Genomic DNA, 20,684 nt, shown 5'->3' on the forward strand with positions numbered 1-20,684 from the left:
CGATTCGTTAGATGGCGCGCAGGGCGGGAAGGAACGGTAGGTTTCGGTAAAGATACGCCGGGAAGAAACTCGAATTTTCGGCCGAGATAGGAAGAAAAAACAATTTTTCCCCACGACTTATTCGATGAAAAGAAAATTCTCAGAAATATAGCATTTTCAAAATTTTTAAAATCAATCGCAAAGCAAAATTTTAAGCGCAAAAACGCACGATATGAAAAAAAGTCAAGAGAAGAAAAACATTGATTTTTGAAAACCCTATAAGATTATCATAATACACTTTTAAATTATCTTGAAAAATCGAAAATTCCAATTTTGATTACACAAAAAATAATGAAAAATGAAAAATTCCACTTTGTGGTCAAACTATGTAGGATAAGAAAAAAGATGAATCTACCAAAATTGTTATTTCAAAAAAGATCTACAATTTCGTTAAGAAACACTTCTTGATAGGATGCGAACTTTTTGTTTTTTTTCGTGAAAAATAACATCGAAAATAAAAAAAGTAAAAAAAAAATGTGTAGAAAAACGACGAAAGTTACGAGAAAAAAAGATTCAACAAAACCTGTTTACAAATGTCTGTCGGAAATCGAGCGCGCAGCGCGAGTGTCACGATGAAAATGTGTACCTCAAAGCCTACAGATCTTTGAGAAACCTAATCTTTGATCATACTCAATTAAGTAGAAATTACCAGAATATCTAGACGCATAAAAATACTGCCACCTAAAAGAGATCTTTTTAATAAAGTTTTATTGAAGCATTCAAAATGCAAAGAATAAATATCCGAACGCGAAGCGCCAGGTAACCCATTATCGAGCACGAAGCGCGAGATTCAACCGTAGCGCGCCCTAGGCGCGCTTAAACTTGCGAGCCGCGCATTTTCTGCTTTTGTTGCAAATTCATCAATTGAAAAAAATGTATACCCTTTGTTGAAAATTTGTCTTTTCTTGCATAAAAATATTCTTCTGGGTTAAAATTTAGTCCATTAATTTAAAAAAAAATCTCGTATGGTAAAAATTCAATGTTTTCTTGTAGGTTGGAAATTTAGCGCTTTGGTGAAGAGTGCAACTGTTTTTTGTGAAAATAAAACTTTTTTGTTTAAAAATTGGACTTCTATTAGGTTAATAATTAATCAGTTTAGTAAAAAATTAACTATTTGGTGACGATTCCTTATTTTGGGATAGAAATTAAACACTTCGATCGAAAACTTGAGTAGTTTTTTGAAACAATTATTATTTTTATTTTATATTCTTTAGAAAGAATATAACCCTTTGTTGAATGAAATTAACTGGTTTTGATTGAAATTTAATCGGTTTTGTTATAATATTCGACTGTTTGGTTAAAAAGTCATCTTTTTAAGTTGAGAATTTACCATTTTTGTTAAAAATTAAACTATTTTCTTGAAAATTTAATTAATTTTATAAAAAATGTATCTCGTTTATTATAAAATTGAACTGTTTTGTTGAAAATTCGTCCTTTTGAATGTGAAAATTAATCTTTTGTGGTATATGTGTAGATTTTTTTGGTTCAAATAAGGAAATCAAACAATTTTATTTTTTAAATGTTTTATCCCGTTTATTTGAAATTTGTTGTTAAAAATGTTAGAACAATATAATTCTGCTCTTCGAAAATTAATGTTCAGGAAGCATACATTTTGGATGTTGTCTTATTTTTATGGCCACGAAAGGTAAAATTGCGTTTACTTGTCTCAAGTCGAGCCTGGTCTTGGCTAAGATAACGTTTACTTGACTCAAGAAGAGCCTTGTTTGGGCTGAGATTGTCGAACCTTTTTCTGCTCATAAATGAGATTAAAATTGATGAATGACAAATTTGTAATTATTAAATTAGTTATTTTTAATTGAAAAATTTAAAATCTGTGAGTCTGAACTACTATAGCCCTTAAAAATGTGATCCAATCGAAACTTTTAGACTTCAGCATATCTTGATTGGGGTCAATTCAAGTCGAACTCATGTTGAAGCATTTTAACTCGGTTTTGAATGGAAAATATATACACAATTAGGTCCAGAAGGCAGAAGAGGGACAGGCAGCCGCCTTTAAAGTTGCTCTTAAAGTATTCCTATATCCGTTGGTATGCCAATATAGTGAGCACCCTTTGTCATTCCAATCTCATCCCTAGGAACTATCTGGACCGCCATAACCCGTCCTGGGAGTCACGCCGCGCTAGTCGCATACTCGTGACGCACACCATGGTATGTCTGCATGCCGGGGATATAATGATTGGCAGCCGACGGATTGTCCCTCTGCCCACAATCGGTCAAACCCAATGATCCCTGTCGAACCAAATACCTGTCGGCATTCTAGGTCGAACGAAAAATCATAAAAGTCTGAGTAAATCAGCTTTCGTTCTAGAGTATTTAGTCCTTAAAACAATATAAGCCGTGGTGGGGTTCTCTATTAGGGGTTAGTCAAGGTTTAGACCCCCAAAACAAATTAAATTTTACTATTTTTTTTAATGATATATTCACCTTTAAATCAGTAATGTAGAATTAAAATAATACATGTCGTCGCCCTAGAGTTATATATGCTACGCCATGTCCACTTTTTAAATTTTTTAACTGTTATTATTGTAGGATCGGTAAGGGTTAAACTTTTTTTATGAATAAATTTTTCCCTGACATTTATTTCATCAGCTTTTACAATTATTAATTAAAATAGTAGGCTAATTAAAAATGAGAATTATATTACGCCATACCCATTTTTGAATTGCTATAAGTGACAAATGCCAACTTCGTAGTGCATATTTTATATGCATAACCTAAGTTTTATTTGAAAAATAACGATGTACAAAAACATATTTAACCATAAAAGTGACTAAAGGAGTGTTACTTAAAATTCAATAATTTGCGAATAAATTATCTTATTCCAGGCATATAGTCCAAAAGAATAATGTAAACTATCAGTCTGTTAAACTTTTTACTTGAGAATTGAATTATAAATAGTTAATTTATAAATTATTTGCGGATATGGCGTAATATAATTCTGAGAAAAATTTAATTTTTTTAATCACATTTTACGCCAAGTCCGAGATCTATTTTCCACATTAGCTAAAATACATTCCTAATAGTATTAAAGTTTGTGCTAAAAATTTCTTGATAACGCATTATTTTTAAGGAAATAAACTTATTTCGACATTTGATGATGTTTTTTAAAAGTATATTATTATAAAACTTTGAACCTCATTTTCTCAGTTACACAGTTGAGGGACATGGCTTATTATAGCTTTATGGCGAAGTTTTAATAAGTTGCAACCAGTAGAACTAAAAAATAAGATCTTCTCTCTTTCAACTACCCTGGTCAAGAAACTTAATAATGAAAAAAAATATCTACCACAAAGTTAAATTTACGACGCAAAAATATAAATTCTCATAAGAAAGTTCATTTTCTAAAAAATAGTTTAGTATTTAAATGAATTCTCCACTTTTCAATCATATAAATATATTTTTTGACAAAAGTGTTGATGTTTTGCGACAACAAAAATGAATTAGTTGTCAACAAAAATGTTGTATTTTTAATTTAGAGAAAAGATGAGATTCCAGCCAAATTTGTTTAATCCAACCCAAAATGATGAATTTTAAACAACAAGGTTAAAGCTGCAACTAAAAAAATTATGTGTAAATTAAGTATTACAAGTTTTACCTAAAGAGATGAATCCTACTTTTTTATTGGATTCCTCTCTCACTAGCAAGGTTCCTTAGCAACTGGGAAAAAGAAGGAATTCCTCAGAAAATGGAATAAGAGAGAAATAGGAAAAAAAGTGTGAAGTTTGGAATTACTGAAATTAAAATTGAAACTGAATTAAGGCAGATAAGACTTTTCTTTAATCACTTATGAAATGGGGCGTTACGGGGTTAATTAAGGTTAAGGCACCCCAAAAATTAAATTTTCAATATTTTTCCTTTGGAAAAATGGTATATTCACATTTAAAATACTATTATAGCACTTAAATAATACCTGTTTTATTAATTTACAGTAATTTTTTCATGGTTAAGTAGTTGCAAATAAACGAGTTATAAAAAATTTCCGAGTGGTCCTTAAAAGTAGCAATGAACAACATTAAAATGTGTAATAAAAACGCTTTATTTCAGACTTCCAACTCTTTCGCCTATTCCGCGCTCATCCCATTTTCTGAAAAATGCCTACTTTTCTTCTATTTAAAAGAAACTTCTCCAATCATGTATTTTCACTTCAACCATCAGCTAACTTCACTTTGTTAAAAGCTGAGGTTAAAACAATGGATTAAATGCATCGAACAAAACTTTATTTCTGTAATATCTTTGTAATTAATAACCATCATTATAATTTAATTCTTTTATTAAATAGTAATTCAAATATAAAACCTATTTTTTGAATAAACTTATGTAGAAAAAATTAGCTTTCGCGAAGATATTAGGGAAATAGGGCAAAAATGAACTAAATCTCATGCATTTGGTACCTTGTTTTCCCCTCAGCAATCTATGACGTGAAGTTAGCTGTTGATTGAAGTGAAAATACCTTATAAGAGAAAAATCAAATAAAAAAGAGAATTCATCTTATTTCGTTAAAATTTTTAATATTGAAATAAAAAGTAATATTTTTGGTTGAAACTTTAACTTTTTTGTTTAAAATTTGTCATCTTAGGTTAAAGATTTAACTATATTTACTGGAATATCATCTTTTTTAATCAAAATGCAAGTTTTTTTTCATTAAAAATCTAACTAATTTGAAACGAATTTAGTTTAATTCTCGTTAACATTGGCAGACTAGTCATCATTGAAAATTCGTTAACGTAGAGTGGAGCCAGCCATCACTCTGATAATGCCTCTGAGAGAATAGAGTACTTGGTAATGTGTAATAATTGATAATAATGATAATAATTAATGAACGCATGCAAACGCATGTGCACCGGATTAGTCGAACATAGGGCTTAAAAGGGAGTGGGTACTTAAATGATTTTCAAAGGTAGGTATTGATTTGTGCAAAATTAAATTTTTCCCAAGAATCATTTATCCCAAAACTGATTTATCCTAAAAAGTTAAACAGAAGTTTACTAGATTTGCAATATATGCTTCATTTGATAGTTAAGACTTCTCTGTTACTTTTTGGGTAAAATGGTCTTTGCGAGAAGTGTTATTTTGGATAAATGAATACTCACTCTGTGGAATACATCAACAAATTACAAAGTTGTGTATTGACATTTGGCAGTGAACGTACCTAGCGCATGAAATAAACCACAAAGTTTGAGTCTCACTAACTTCTTAATTCCCAATTAACATCTTCTCCTGTATACATTTGCTGCAACTCATTTCAGAATAATAAAGCAGAATTATTGTTTTCAACAAGTGTAGTGATCACTCGACAGAAGCGAGTATTCAAAGTTTGATGATTGCTTAACGGGATAATCTCAGTTTATCTCTCAGCGAAATATATTCAGTGTACGAATCTGCTTGCTAGCTATGTACACTCCCAGACACCCTCAAATCGGAATTAAGCTATTCTGTTAATTGCAATAGCTAATTTATACACATTCATATCGGTACGCTTTACTCTGTACACAAATGTGTCAGGTGGTGTGTGCTGCCATACTAGTTGGTTGAGTTTATGTATAGGACATGAAACCTACATGCAGCGATATTTGTGGCCTGGTGGAGTTAGTTGATTTGACAACTATGAGAATATTCGCGGATATGATTGTTATCAGGACGCTTAAATGAAGAGACAGCTACGCACACGAATTTTATGGGTTAAGTGAATTGATACGGATATTTGTATCACCCAAAATTTGGCTATTCGCATCACTATTGACAGGAATTGGACGAGCTAGAAAAGAGGGACCATTCTATGTCAATAGTACGAATAGCCAAATTTTATCATGGTACGAAGATACACTCCGCAAGTGCATTTTAATATGATCAGTTCTCATTTATTGCAGTACCATGAGCTAGATAAAAAATTCATTCCGTTTAAGGAATACTGCAAAAAGGCAAAACTTTTATCAGATATATTTTGGTTGAAATCTTAAGTTTAAGTTAATATTCTTTCATGCTCTCCTCATCCAGTACATCCTTCCATCAAATCCTTACCACATGCTCTCGCCATCTTACTTTATCTTGCATTCCTCTTTTACATCACTCGTAAACATGATCCCGTGTCTTTCCCCTTGTTCATCCTCTTATACCATTTATTTAACTTTGATCCCGCAATCATCACTTATCTTTCTATAAATTTCCTTTCCCTATACTAAACATTGCAAGGCATTATGATCGCTACGGTCAGCCAATAGGTAGAGGGAAATTAAATAAGTTTTACGACAATTTCTTGGGGGCTATTTAACCCAGTCTTCGTAACTGACTTTGTCAGTTATGTAGGTCAATGACTGACATCTGGTGAATCCTGGTCTAGACTATGCATTTCGGAATGGCAACTTCGAGTCGAGTTTGTTTTACGTGCTTACCTGATGCATTGGGATGTGAGGCGATCTGAAAGTTCAAGAGAAACTGCACGAGTGGAAAGGGTGACATGGATTTAGGTGAATTAGTATCAACCAACTACACCCACGGTATTATGTTACTTGTTTACTCACTAGTGTGGAGACATTCACTGCATTATTCAACAAGCGTCTGTATATGTATTTATCAAATAGATAGCCTCTCTTGCCTCCCTGCTGCTGCTTCTGACACGCATTCACAGGGTCACTGTAACCTACTCGCGAGAGTGTGTGAGAGATTGTCAGGAGTAAGAAGTGAATTATCTCCTCTTATCGATCAAACGCCTTACGCTACTAACGCTACATCCTTGCCATACGTCAGGCTAGATTTCTAGACGATTTGATGCAGAAAATTTATTTGGGAACGCGAGACGGTAGGATGCGTTCAGTACTAGCTCAACTTGATAAAACCAGATGAGCTTTTATCCTTTATTTGGAATACAATACTTACCTGATGTGATGAAATTAAGAAATGTGTGCGTTCAGATATATGTGTCCAAGTATGCTTAGATTCTGAAGATATTGATAAGAATCATTTTCTCCCATACTTTTACATTCATCCTAAGAATGCATATTATGAGACGATTAATTTATTAATTATGAGATGGTGCCAACTAGATTGGAAAAACAAAAATAATCTCTGACTGCACAATCTCTGTTTTTCTCTCTTAAATGCGAATTGAACTAAAAGAACTCAATAAACAAAATTTAACTATTTTTGGTTAAAAATATATTTTTTTCAATTCATAAGTCTGCTATTATATTTTTTGTTCTGAATTTAGCTCTTTTGGGTACAAATGCTACTACTTGGTTCAATATTCAACTATTTTCTCAAAAATATGTTCTTCTTGTTCCTTATAAAATGATCTTTTATAGGTCCAAATACGACTATTATATTTTTCGTAGAAAATTTATCTTTTTTCTTATAAGTTTAACGAATACCTTGAAAGTTGAACTACTTTGTTAAACATTGTTTTTGCTTGTTAAATGTTTACCTATTTTGTAGAAAATTTGTTTCTTCTTTTGTTGAAAATTTATTATGTTTAGTGGAAAATTCTAGTTTTACATTTTATATCGTGAATTAACCTTTTTTGGTAGAAAGTTCCACTATTAGGTTGAACTACTTTGTTAAAAATTCATTTTATTGATTTAATTATTTAACTGTTTCGTTAAAAATGGAACTACTTGCTTCAAATTTGAAATACTACCTTAAAAACTTATTCTTTGTTTATAATATTGGAGTATTTTGTTGGAAATTCAAAGACTTGCTTAAAAGTTGAACTACATTGTTCAAAATTTAATTTATGGATGGAAGACTTGAATTTGTTGTTAAAAATTGGTGTTTTTTAGTTGAATATTAAATATTTGAACTAAAAAATTCAAATACTGCTTTTTTGGATAAAAATTTATTGTCTCGTTAAAAATGCATTTTCTTGAAATGCAAGTATTTTATTGAAAATTCGTGCATTTTTTTAATATGCTTTTTTTCTGGCATCAAATTAATCTTCTTTTTTAAAAATTCAACTACTTGGTTATAATTTTCCTAGCCGTTGATTTTTCTTCTTTGCTTGAAAATTTACCATTCCGTTCTTCTGTAGACTAAAAATCTTTTCTTAGTTGAAAATTCAATTGTTTTGCTGATAATTCGCATTTTTTGTTTGAAATTTTATATTTTTGGCACAAATTTTATCTACTTTGGTTAAATGTGTAACTTTTTCATTTAAAATCAATGTGTTTCAGTTAAGAATTCAATTATTTTGTTGGAAAGTCATATTTCTTGTAAAAAAGTTCTCGGTTATAAATACAATCGTCTTCTGAAAAAAGTCTTTTTGGCTTAAAGAATCAACTGTTTGGTTAAAAATTTAACTGATATTTGGTGAAGTTTAATCTTTTATGTTTGAATATACGACCATCTGGTTGAAAATTATTCTTTGCGGGTTGAAGGTTTAACGGTTCGTTTAAAAATGTAACGATTTATTGAGAACTCATCTCTTTTGCTTGAAGGTTTAACCATTGATTGTAAATGCAACTATTTGTTCAAAAAATAATAGTCCTTGGTAGAAAATTAACTTACTTTTTGAAATTTCAGATTTTCGGGCTTAAGAGACAACTATTTCCTAAAAAAATGCCATATTTTAGCTTGAAAACGTATCTTTTTATTCTTGAAAATTCATCTTTCTTAATCAAAAATGAATCCCTTTTGGCAGGATTTTTTTCCTTGTAAATTCAACTATTATGTTGACAACTCTAAAGAATCGCTAAAAGATATTACTTTTTCAATTTGAAATATATCGTTGCTTTCAACAAAATATAATGTTACATTTTTAATTAAAAATATATTGTTACTTTTAACCAAATTATTTTTTCGATTTAATAGGTTTAAACATTTTTCGCTGGAGAATCAGTAGTACATGCAGACGTGTAGTCAGTCATAGGTGGATTGCGAGCATTAGTGATTCAGTACTTATGTAGTATAGGTCAGGTTATAACTGGAGAGATATGCCAAGTATTACAGGTACACATGTATTTATGTTTACATCATGTTGTAGCCTTGAAAATAAAACAACAATTATTGTCACATAAAAGAGCGACAAAGCCCATTCGTAACATTTGAAAAAAATTAATCTTGTCCAAGGTCCAAGTTGACCGAAATGAAGACTGTCAAAAGTAATTTATTTGATATTAAAATTTTTAAAATAATCTCATGCTTATGAGAATCAAGAGTGTAAGTGTATATTGTGTCAGTAGCACAACTTCACGTTTTGTCAGCCAGATATCTTGATACAGCAGGACTGGAGACTTTTTATACAACAGCAGTCATTTCGCAGCATGGACATTAAAACTTTAACCATTCTAACATAAAAGAACAATAAAGCCCATTTTTAACATTTGGACCTACTTGAAATGAATTTAGTTACAAAGAAGCAATTTTTATTTTATCGTCTTGACCGAACGGTAGAGCAGGAACCATTCGACAAGAGTTAGGTATCCTGATAATTTCAAGAGGCACTTTATAAGAGCAGTGGTATCTCCATTTGAAGATATATCGATAATTTCCTCCTATATGTGGTGTACCCTTTACAACCCTTCTAGCTGCAATTCCACCCACTCCCTATTCTACCCATTCATTGTCAGAAGCCACCACGGGGATTCACCACTCGACCTGTTCTCAACTTCCACCCTCTCTTGAATTCTCGCTTCTCTTCCTTGGTATTTCTTGTTCCGTTGCTTCTTCCTTTCTGCTAGCACTCTATATGTATAATGTATATATAGCTGCCTTATGGAGAAGAAGTTAATTTATCAGACCATTCCACGCATCCATCACAAGTGGAAAACTTTCTGTCCTCTCTTTCTCTTCCTCGGTCTCATTAAATATTTATTTCGTTCTTGAACGAAACCTCAACGCTTCTCATTCGCAAAAAGCATCAATGGCATAGATTAAACGTTGATTAGAAAACCTACAAGCTCCTTTGAACGATGTATGTTTAAAACAAGATGGTACTTCGAGAAATTATCCTTTACGATAAACGCGCACTTAGTGTGCTAAGGTACACTGTCAGTAATGTTGTATTGACCTTTTTATGTTGGAATAATTGTAAAGAAATTATTTCTGAGTAGAATTTTGATCAATGTGTTTTCTAATCGGATAGTAATTGCAAAACATTGTCTTTTGATTAATAATTTTTTTAAAGATTGAGTTAGGCTAACAGAATAAATTGCTATCATTCTAAAATGACACAGAGTTACAAGAAACTATTTGTTTCTGATCTGCAAATATCAGAAGTTTTGGAAAGTCTACTTTATCACTCGTATGAGATTTTTTAGCATGTTTTTCATGCATTCTTGAGTATTGTTTGTAAACTTTAAAAAGATTTGCATGAAATTTTAATCATTGTGAATTTATTAAAAGTTTATAAATTTATTTTTAAAATATTCGAATATTTAAAAAGTCTTAATATTGATTGTTTGATATTGAAAGATTTTGAATAAGGTGTCCAAGGTTTAATAATTTAAAAAGTTTAACAATTTAAAAACACCAACATTTAAAATTAAGAAATAAAAAATAAATTGTTATACTTCGAAAATATTAAATTTTACTCTTTAGGAGTGTCTAATTTTAAATTTTATCTTACATTGCTATACAAAATCCAAACAGTTTAAAACGATAATTTTAAAATCGAATTATTTCATATCAAACCATTCTTGAGAATCTGTAACCAATTCAGAATTAGATAATATTGAATGTTGTTAAAATAGGAACCGTGTGTCTTTTCAATTTAAAACTTTTAGCATCTACGAGAGCAGTTTCAAATTGCACAATTTTTAATTGCAATTATTAATTTTATAAATCAAACTAGTCCTATTTTTATGAAGAAATTGGTAATTTTCCAAAATATTTTCAGCTATTTCTTCTTAAATACAATTTAGTTACTTATTACCGGTGACATGTTAATTAGAATTCCTTTTTTAAGTGACGAAACCTATTTTACATGCATGAAAAATTATACAATAAATAGGTCATCTTCAATTGTAAATCTTAAATATTAAAGAATTTTAAATAAAAATCGTAAAAAATAATTTTTTTCCATTGTAACACTTCAAAATTGGGCTATTTAAAAAACTTTCAAAATTTCTGACCTATAAAATATAAATTCAAGAAATTTTTACGTTCAAAAATTCTCAATTGAAAATCTTTCAAATTGTAAAACTCTTAATTGTAAACATCGAAAGAAAAAAAATTAGAATACTGATTTGTACATAACTTAAAACATAAAGCTTAAAAATTGATTACTTTTCAATTGAGATTTTTAGAAATTCAAGAATTTTTTATTGTTACTGTTTAAAATTGTGAAAAAGGTATTGCAATAATCTCAAATTGAACACTTTAAAATTAGATTAACCAAATCTGAGGGTGTAAAAAATGCTTTTTTCTTATTGATATTGAAAAAAAGGATGGACAAAAATTAAAATACTAGTTTACGTATACCGATTTAAAAGATTACATAATCTTATTACAATCATTTAATTGTAATTACTGAACTTCAATGCTATACTATAAATTTGGGATTCATGAACTTTAGATGGGGTTGATTTGCTAAAAAAATATTATCTAACCATTTACTTACTGCCCTTCTCCCTCCATGTGTAATCGTAAGATTTTTTGAACCTCTCAACTCCTTCAGCCTAAATAAAGCTGTTTCATAATTTATAGATGACCCCTAAATCTTAAAATTAAAGATGAGTTGTCTTTAAGATTTACTTTTCACTTTATAGAATAACTTATTCAAATTTACTGAATCGGGAATTTGAAGGCGTTGTTTTCTATTACAAAGATAAGAAATAGACACCCCTTTCCTAAAATTATCAGGTGTCAATATGTGCCGGAAATGCTGGATTCTGAGAATTTCCTGAGATAGTGAACAGCATAAAGCAGGACATGTAAGAGCGTCTTCGATCGTCACTAATGGCCCACAAATTTCATGACCCATCCGTTTACTAGTAGACCACAACCGCAAGTGGACGATCGTTCGCATCGAGTGAGTGAGCCAATAAATTAATTCGGTTATTAAACGAGCCGGCTCGATTCGTGAGACTATTCGCTTAATCGACACCCCCCCCCCCCCCCCCCCCCCCCCCCAGAAATTTTTCACCTCTTTCTTCCTAGAACACAGCGTGAAGCTTTCACATTCTAATCCCGGCTTGAGCAATTTAATTATACCCCGACGCTAAGGGAGGTGAATTTGATGTCATAAATCTAGGAGAGACAAACCATTTCGATAATTTCCATCAATACTCGTGGGAGAAAAGCGATTGTAGAGCGATACCAGTGACAAAGGGGCTTTTGATTTTCACCTTTTTTATACTATATAGGTAGAGAAAATATTTATTTGTCAGATAAACTTTGTTGAATGTATATACAGTTCTATGTGTTCCGGGAATTAGAGGACAAATGTTTATTTTAAATTGGATACAAACTTTGTACAAATGGGCAATCACAAAGCTTTTCATGTTTGGTGATTGACTTTCAAGTTTTATATTTATTTTTGATGTTCATACGAATAAAATATTTATAAACCGTTAATTTAAGTTCATGAATAACAAGCATATTTATGGTTAAAAAAATGTTTTGCTTCATTTTACTTTGCTAACGAAATATTGTTTTATGTTACAGGTGAGTCAATGAAGTTGCTAAGTTCGATGCTGATCTTATCAAAGAGGTAAAGTGCTGCTTGTACATTTTAGTGTGATTTGACATGCATAGATGAGTTTACGAGAATTTTATAAAGTATACTATACTCCCGATATAAGACCGGTTTCGGGCATGGCTTGCAATAGCCTCGATCTTAAGTTGAGGGAATCCAAACGTAAACAGTCAGGGCCGCAGGCATAATTTCAGTTGCATTTGGACGCATGACGCAACCTGATCCAACTAACGCGCTGAGAGTTCAGCCTTCATGCTGTTTTTGACGCTTGACTGATTCCTTATATCGGAAGCTGATGCGAATGTGAATGGGAAATCTTTTTATAACTTTTATAAAAGATTCTATGTTAGAAATGTTAAAAGATTATGCCTCTAGTCTTGCAATATTGATGGTCAGGGAAAATGAAAACTTTGTCAGGGGAAAATAATTACCCTTTTTTGGTTAAAAAATCAAATGTTTTGTTCGGAAATTACTTTTCTAATGAAATTTTATTTTTGGGTGTTTTAAATTCAACTGTAATATTTTTTTAGTTAAAAATTCAAAAATTTTATTATAAATTCGTTCCTTTTGCTTGAACATTTATCCGCTTTAGTAGAAATTACATCTTTTTATTCATGAATTCAAATGCTTGGTTGGAAATAAAGCTTCTTTACATCAGTATTTGAATATTTTGTTCAAGATTCATCTTTTTTGGTTGAATTCAACTGTTTATAAAGTTCCTATTCATGAAGTGCTTTTTTGTTAAAGATTCCTAATTTTAGTTGAAAGTTCATATGTTTGCTTCGACATTATTTTTAAGGTTCATCATTTTAGTTCAGAATTGCTCTCTTTATTTGATAGTTTAATTATTTTCACAGAAATTAGTCTTTTTAAAATAAAAATTCAACTAAATGGGTAAAAGTTGTTGAAAAGCTTTTGGGGTTAGGGTTCATCTGTTTGTTTGAAAATTTAACTAATTTCTTGAATATGTTTTTTTGGTTTAGAGTTTATTTTTTCAGCTAAAATTCTTTGTTGAAAATTAACTTTTCTGTTGAAAAGTAGCGTTGTTTTGAACATCCATATCTCCAGGTTGAAAACTCAACGTTTTACAGAAAATTGTTTTTTTTTCTTGCCAGAAACATTTGTTAAAAATGAATTTTTCTTGTTAGAAAATTTGACTGTTTTGTTAAAAATTTGTTCTTTTTGATAAAAATCTATTCTTTAGGGTTAAAAATTTATCTGCTTGTTGAGTATTCAAGTTTTCGGATTGACAATTAAACTTTATTTCCTTATATCCATACATTTTTTAAATGAAAAGCAGTAATTTCGACTTGAAAAATGTAATAATCTAAAAAAATTAAGCCAGTGTAATTCAAACTTAGATTTTTTGTGTTTCGAAGAATCCAAAGTTTTAATGTTGTAAAAATTTGTATTCAAAATTTGAGCAAATAGATGCACACATCTTTTGAAAATGCAAGTGATTTTGGTGGAAGTTTAATCTTTTTTAGGCACAAAATTTAAACTTTCAGTTGAAAATCCATACTTGCAGGTTGAAAATGTAATTATTGGGTTAAAATTTAATCTATTCTGTTGAAAAATTTCTCTATATTTAAATTTAACTATATGGTTGTTAATGCAAGTATCTGGTTTAAAACTTTTGATGAAAATGCAACTATATGGTTACATTTACAACATTTTTTGTTATAGTTCAACCCTTTGAAGGTTAAAAATTTTACTATTTGGTTGAAAATTCATCTTTAAGAGTAGAAAATGGACTATTTGGTTTAAAATTAAATTTATTTTGTAGATCTATTATTTATTTTGTGTAAAATTAAATTATATTTTCGTAAACATATCTTTTTTGGTCAAGATTTCATTATTTTGGAATGAAAATTGATCTTTTATGGTAGAAAGTATATATTTTTTGATTGAAATAAATATTATTATTTTATTCTGCTTATAAAAGATTTTATGTTCAAAAAGTTGCAAGGTTAAACTTCTGGTCTTTGTATAATAATGGTCAGGGAAAATGGAAATTTTTTCGCGGAAATGTCAGTGTAAACTCAATGAATTTTATCAATGAAGTTTTTCAGCCAACCTTTAAAACTTCCTGTTTTAGATAGAGTTGAAAGCCGATTAAATTTTGACGGAAATACTTCACTAAAGAATTTCAATGCTTCTGAAATAGTTGCGTGAGAATGCCAATGATTTTCAATAAAATGCTAACCTGTGGGTTCCAGGGGCTGAATTTTTGTTATTTGACTAGTTTTATTTCCCTTATACAAGTTCATAAAGTATTTTTGACATCTAGAGATAATTTAAAATGAATTTCAACAAAAATAGAAAAAAAAAGATTAAATGTTTAGGATGGAAATCTTTAGTTCATTATTTGCATTATTTTCTAATATCTTCTTAATCCATCAGAATTTCTAGGAGAAATTCCTATCCACAAGTACGATCTTGAGAATCTTCCTAGGATAGAGAGCAAAGTTATCACATATTTCTATAACTAAAATTCAAAGAATTTCATAAACTACTCATGAAATTCTAGAAATTTGCATGCCGACATCAATCTCTCTTGCAATTATAAGAAATTAAAATTCCGGAATATATTCACGAAATTCAATAGAAAACAGGTATCGTATGAATTTTTCTTACACTTTTAACCTCTTTCCCTGAAAAATGCCTATTTTAGGATTTGAACTCATGCCAAAACTTTATTGACTTTTCTTTCATTAGAGAAAGTAATTTCAAACATTGTAATCGATATTATCAAAAAGGCTATTTTAGGATAACTACAATAACTATAAATATATAATATATTTAATAATTTTCTGAATAAATCTTTAAAGTATTTGCTTATGATCAAAAATTTTATTTTTCATTTCAATGCTTTTTAGCTAACGCATTACAAAATTTTGTATGCTGGTGTTGCAAAATCTTACCTGTCGAATTAATTTTTTTTTGAATACATCCCATTTTTTACGTTTAATAGGACAATTAGTCACTTATAGAAAGAATGATCTTTGTTTGAAACATTTTCCAATGACTTAAACAATAAATTATTATTTACTTGTAACATTTTTTCTAAATAGCGATAGAAAACTTTAGTTTTTATAAAGATTTAGGTTAACTGTGTTGCCTACTATATAAAATGTACGACATTTAGATATCACTACACTATTTTGTAACGAACTTGTATTAGTTTAAATACTTTTCTTCTGTTTAGACAATTTTGTTCTGAAATAAATATTTCAAAGTTAATTTTGTTTTGATTACTGTAGGAGTTTTTTATAATAAGGCCAACAATTTCTTTTTAAATTACTTATTTTTATAAGCAATTCATTTTTAATGATTTAATAAGTGACATACTTGTTTAAATTGAGAAATAATATCAGATTTTTATGTCTCATTCTCATAAAAATGTACAATTTATCTTCGATACATTGTTTACGCAATTGGACAATTGTATTAATAAACAAATTTCGCTTAACAATGAGTAATTTTTGCATTTTTAATAAAAAGGAATCAATTTCAAACATTAATTGCAGAACATAGTTGTTTAATAAACAACAAAATTGTGTAAAAGAATACGAATTTAATACAGAACGAGGTGTTAATATTTGAGTGATGTAGGCCTTTGAAAATAACCTAAAAGTATTTTCAAAAAGTAGAGTTTTATCCCTCATTGTAAAAAATAGACAATCAATTATTGATTAAATGTTTAAAAAATTCGTCAATACTTGAAACAAAGATCAGTCTTCCTGACAATGATCTTCAATGAAAAGGTTCGATGAAACTTAAAGAAGTACCTTTGAATCACATAGTAGAGAAAATATGATTTAAAGAAACCAGTATTATTTAAACACTTGTAAATTAGTTATACAATGCTTTAGAATATTTCGGCTGATAAATAAACTATCTTGTTGAAAATTCGTTTTGTTTTCTGTTATTTTTTTTACTCAACATGTATTTTTTTCATTTTTGATGAAAAATTTATCCTTTTTTAGTTTGAAAATTTAGCTATTTGATTAGGAATTAATTTATCCAACTAAAATTAAAGCATTCCAGTGTTGGTCTTTTTCATAGAAAACTAATCTTCTTTGTTGAAATTTAATCTTTTTTGGTTACTATTTCAACTATAACATTTTTGGTCGAAAATTCATTTTTTCAGCTTCAAAACTTAATTATTTTTTGAAAATTAAGCTCAGCAGTAAATATTTAACTGTTATGTAAAAAAATCATATTTTTTGCTAAAAATGTAACTGTCTGGTTGTAAATGAAATTTTTTTCTACACCTTTTTTCCTTAAATTAAACAATTTGTTTTCAAATTGATCTTTATTGTTAGAAAATCAACTTTCTTGTTAAAATTTTTTACTTTCATGTCAAAAATGAAAGTCTTTTGTTGAAAATTCGTAGTTTTTATTTCAAAATTCATCTTTGATGGTAGAATTTTCATTACATTCATTAAAAATGTAACTCTTTGATTAAATATTAAACCGTTGTAGTGGAGGATCGAACTGAGATGTTGATAATTCATTTTTTTACTTTTAAAATCAATTTCTTTAACTACAATTAAACTATCCTATTTTGGCTTAAAATCATTTTTAATTTGAAATTTAACAATTTCTTTTTCAAATTCAACTAACTGTTGGAAATTTTTCTATTTTGGTAAAAATCGAACTCTGGTTGAAAATTTGAGATTTTCTTAAAAATTGTTTATTTTTAGTTTGGTTCAAATATCAACTATTACTTTTCTTGTTAAGAATTTATCTTTTTTGTTGAAAATTTTTTACTTTTTGGGACTACAAGTCAACTGTTCCATGAACTTTCTACTTTTTTCTTGTTGGAAACTAAAAAAATAAATTCAAAATAAGTTCAAAATAAATTAATTTGCGCCTTGAAATTTTAATCGGAAATTGTTTCTTTTTCTTTAATAAAAGATATCATGTTGAAAATAAAAAATTGCTCAGAGAAAAGTGAGAAAATTTCTAAAATTAAGTTTTTCGGCCACTCTGAGTTTCTTATAAACGCATACTCGATTTTTTCATTAAAAAACCGATTGGTCGATTATCGAGATCAATTTGAAAAGTACAATGAAAGTGAAAGAAGCTCATGAATTGAGGGGTGGTTTATTTGTTCTGAAACTCGGTGGTCGAGAAGCGGAAGCAGGGGAAAGGAAATATCGTGTAAAACGCAGCAAGGGGTGTTGGAGGATTGGTGGAGGGTTAGTGGTTCGGGGTTGAGATGGAGGGTTGAGGAGTGAGGGGTGAGTTTTACATTTTTCCACCCCTCTCGCGAACTGCCTCACTCCACGCCACTCGAGTGGAGCACGCCCACTGCGAAACCTGGTAAGAGCATGGAGGGGATCGAGGGTTGTTCGGGGGTTGTGTACCGAGGGGTGGGGGCGGCAGGCGTGAAAGGGGGTAGAGTAGTTTCGAAGGCGGCAGTCAAGTCTGACTGATACGGCGCCAGTACTACTGTCGCCACCATCACGAGCGCAGGCACAAGACGCCATGGACATACTGGGTATGTCCGTTAAAACCGCATGCACTTAACCTATAACTACGTCCATAAGTTCCTCCGTTCTAATCAGTTCTTAGCAGGCTTCGTGCGCTAATACTTTTACCCCGATCGGACTAGTTCGCTTTTAATTGCGGTTTCAAAAATTCAATTGAAATTTCGTCCTCTTGAAATTCATTAAGTTGGTAGCGGTCTTCACCATCAGTCTGTATAAGTCGCGCATTAATTCCCTCGAGTTCGGCCCATGTGCGAAATAGTTCATTTTGGCGATGGAGCAACGATGGATATAATTATCAACCCCGGACATTTTGCGGTAAAATTTGCCTTAAATCGTGCATTATGCCACGGAGATAGATACATAGAACTCGCATCATATCACCGCACATTCGATCTCAGCCTCATGAAAAAATTGGTAAATTCAGTCTTTATTTCTTTAAGGTATTAGGGTGGATTGCTGAATCTTGTTTTTAGACTTTTCTGAAAAAGCAGGGATAATACGGATTTAAAAAAAGTAGTTGTTAATTTCTGAAGCACTTTTATTCAATTTCATATTTTTTTAAACATCAAAAATAGCTTGAAAGTATTACACTAGTCGTACATGAATTTTAGCCGACTTCTCTTAGGGTATTTCATAGTTATAGAAAAATATTGTGTTACACTAAAAAAATATCTGTTTAAATCAACCAGAATTCTGGTTAAAAATGCTCTTACTATTTTTTCTGGATAAAGTAATCAGAATTCTGGGTTTTTAAATAAAAATTTCTGGTAATTTATTCAGAAAAAATAGTACGGGCATATTTGACCAGAATTCTGATTAATTAAATCAGACATTGTTTTGAGTGTAGTAGTCAAATTTCTTTTATTCTATGTAAATACTTTTCCTCCATAATTTTTGAATGAAGGTAAATGGCCTAAAAAATATCTTTCTTGTTATTCTTTTCGTCATTTTATAAAGTATCAAGTAGATGACTAATAGAACGTTAAACTTATTTTCAAAGAAATAGTATAATTTGCAAGGATAAAATTAAATTTTAGAAGAAAAAACGTATAAATGTGGAATTAACATCACAGAAAAAAGTTTTGCGATCCACGAACAATTTGTTTTCAATTCTAAAGAATAGAAATTATTTCGGTACGATAAAAATAAAATTTCTAAAAGAATATAGCATATATTTAGACTATCCAAAAACTAGTATTTCATGATACACTCTAATATGCATTTTTGCAAACTGACTTTGATTATGTGAAAAAAATTGGTTGTACACTTTCCTTGTCTATTACATATCTTTATAATACAGATTTCTGTTAAATTTAGTTTAAGGGACATAAAAACGATGAATTGCTCCAGTTTTTCACTATTATAAATTGTCAATCTATAATTTAAATGATTTTTTTTAACAAAATTTCCAAACTTTATTTTAAATTTTTTTATGAGGAGATACATTTTTAATTATTCAGATTTCATGACTTTTCCAAAGAAAAGAGTTTTTTTATAGACTATGGATATATCTTTCTATATAAAAAATATTTGGAACAATCGTTCAGATTGCATAAATTTAAAAATAACCGTTTTTGTAGCTTTTAAATATTATTTATTATATATATATATATATATTATTTTTAATATTATTTATTTATAACGATGATTTACATTAGAGAAAACATAAAAAATAAATTGAAATGACTAGTGTAATATTAAAAATTATGTAATTTCGTCAGCAATTCTTATCAAAGTTAAAAACTGGTGTAGTCCATCTCGCTAAAATCTCTAACATTGACCGGTAGAAAAATATTTAACTTAAAAAAAATCAGTCTCTTGGAATGGATTCGTTTACATCATACATTGTTTTCAAGTATAAAAAAAGAACGTCTTTAATTTTAGTAAAGGTATAAATATCAATAAAGAAGAATTGGTTGAAATTTTTTTTAAATTAAATGTATTTTGTTATTTATAAAACAAACTTCTTGATTTATTAAATCAACATACAAAAGAGCAAACTTATTTTCAATCAATTTTACTTGTCAGAAAGCTATTTTTTACATCAGACAGAATTATTTTCCAACGCCCTTGACTAAATCAAATTAATTATTATTGAATTCAATAAAGAAATATTCAAATCTATCTATGCTGAAATTATGTTTTGTTTAAAACAATTAAATATTTTTCTATAAGGATTCTATACATTCTTCTTACCTGAGTTTTATTTAATTAAATTAGTTTTTCCTTTACCTAAAATGATCACGTATAATTTTGAAATCACAGCCTTAAACTTGGACAAACCTTTTACAATATAAAAATTTTTTTCCTCTTTATTTTTCTATCAGAAAATTTTTAAAAATTGTATTCAATGACAAAAAATTATAAATAAATTGTCGCATACATATTTCGCACGTTTGTTTACTCCAGAAAATGATAAAATAGCAAGACAGATGTTTTTTTTCTGCCATAATTTATTATTCCAGTTAAAATGAATAAAAAAATACAAATTCAAGAAA

The 20,684-nt window shown here is 29.4% G+C and overlaps 1 protein-coding gene across 4 annotated transcripts in view; it reads left to right on the forward strand.

Annotated features, from left to right (window-relative positions):
- Positions 1 to 20,684, forward strand: part of LOC117168452 (complexin) — a 792,783-nt gene that overhangs the window by 655,671 nt on the left and 116,428 nt on the right. Inside the window, exon 1 of one of the 4 annotated variants that reach the window (XM_033354111.1) lies at positions 18,136 to 18,194. The exons of 1 other annotated variant lie outside the window; for it this stretch is intronic. In XM_033354111.1, coding sequence (XP_033210002.1) covers positions 18,182 to 18,194 — 13 coding nt within the window. In that variant the 5' untranslated portion in view covers positions 18,136 to 18,181. Of the gene's footprint in view, positions 1 to 18,135; positions 18,195 to 18,453; positions 18,502 to 20,684 lie in introns of those variants that run through there. 2 more of the 4 variants (XM_033354112.1, XM_033354113.1) reach the window with 2 other exon arrangements.

The sequence above is a fragment of the Belonocnema kinseyi genome, chromosome 2 (genome assembly GCF_010883055.1).
Source record: "Belonocnema kinseyi isolate 2016_QV_RU_SX_M_011 chromosome 2, B_treatae_v1, whole genome shotgun sequence".
In the NCBI taxonomy this organism is placed as follows: domain Eukaryota; kingdom Metazoa; phylum Arthropoda; class Insecta; order Hymenoptera; family Cynipidae; genus Belonocnema; species Belonocnema kinseyi.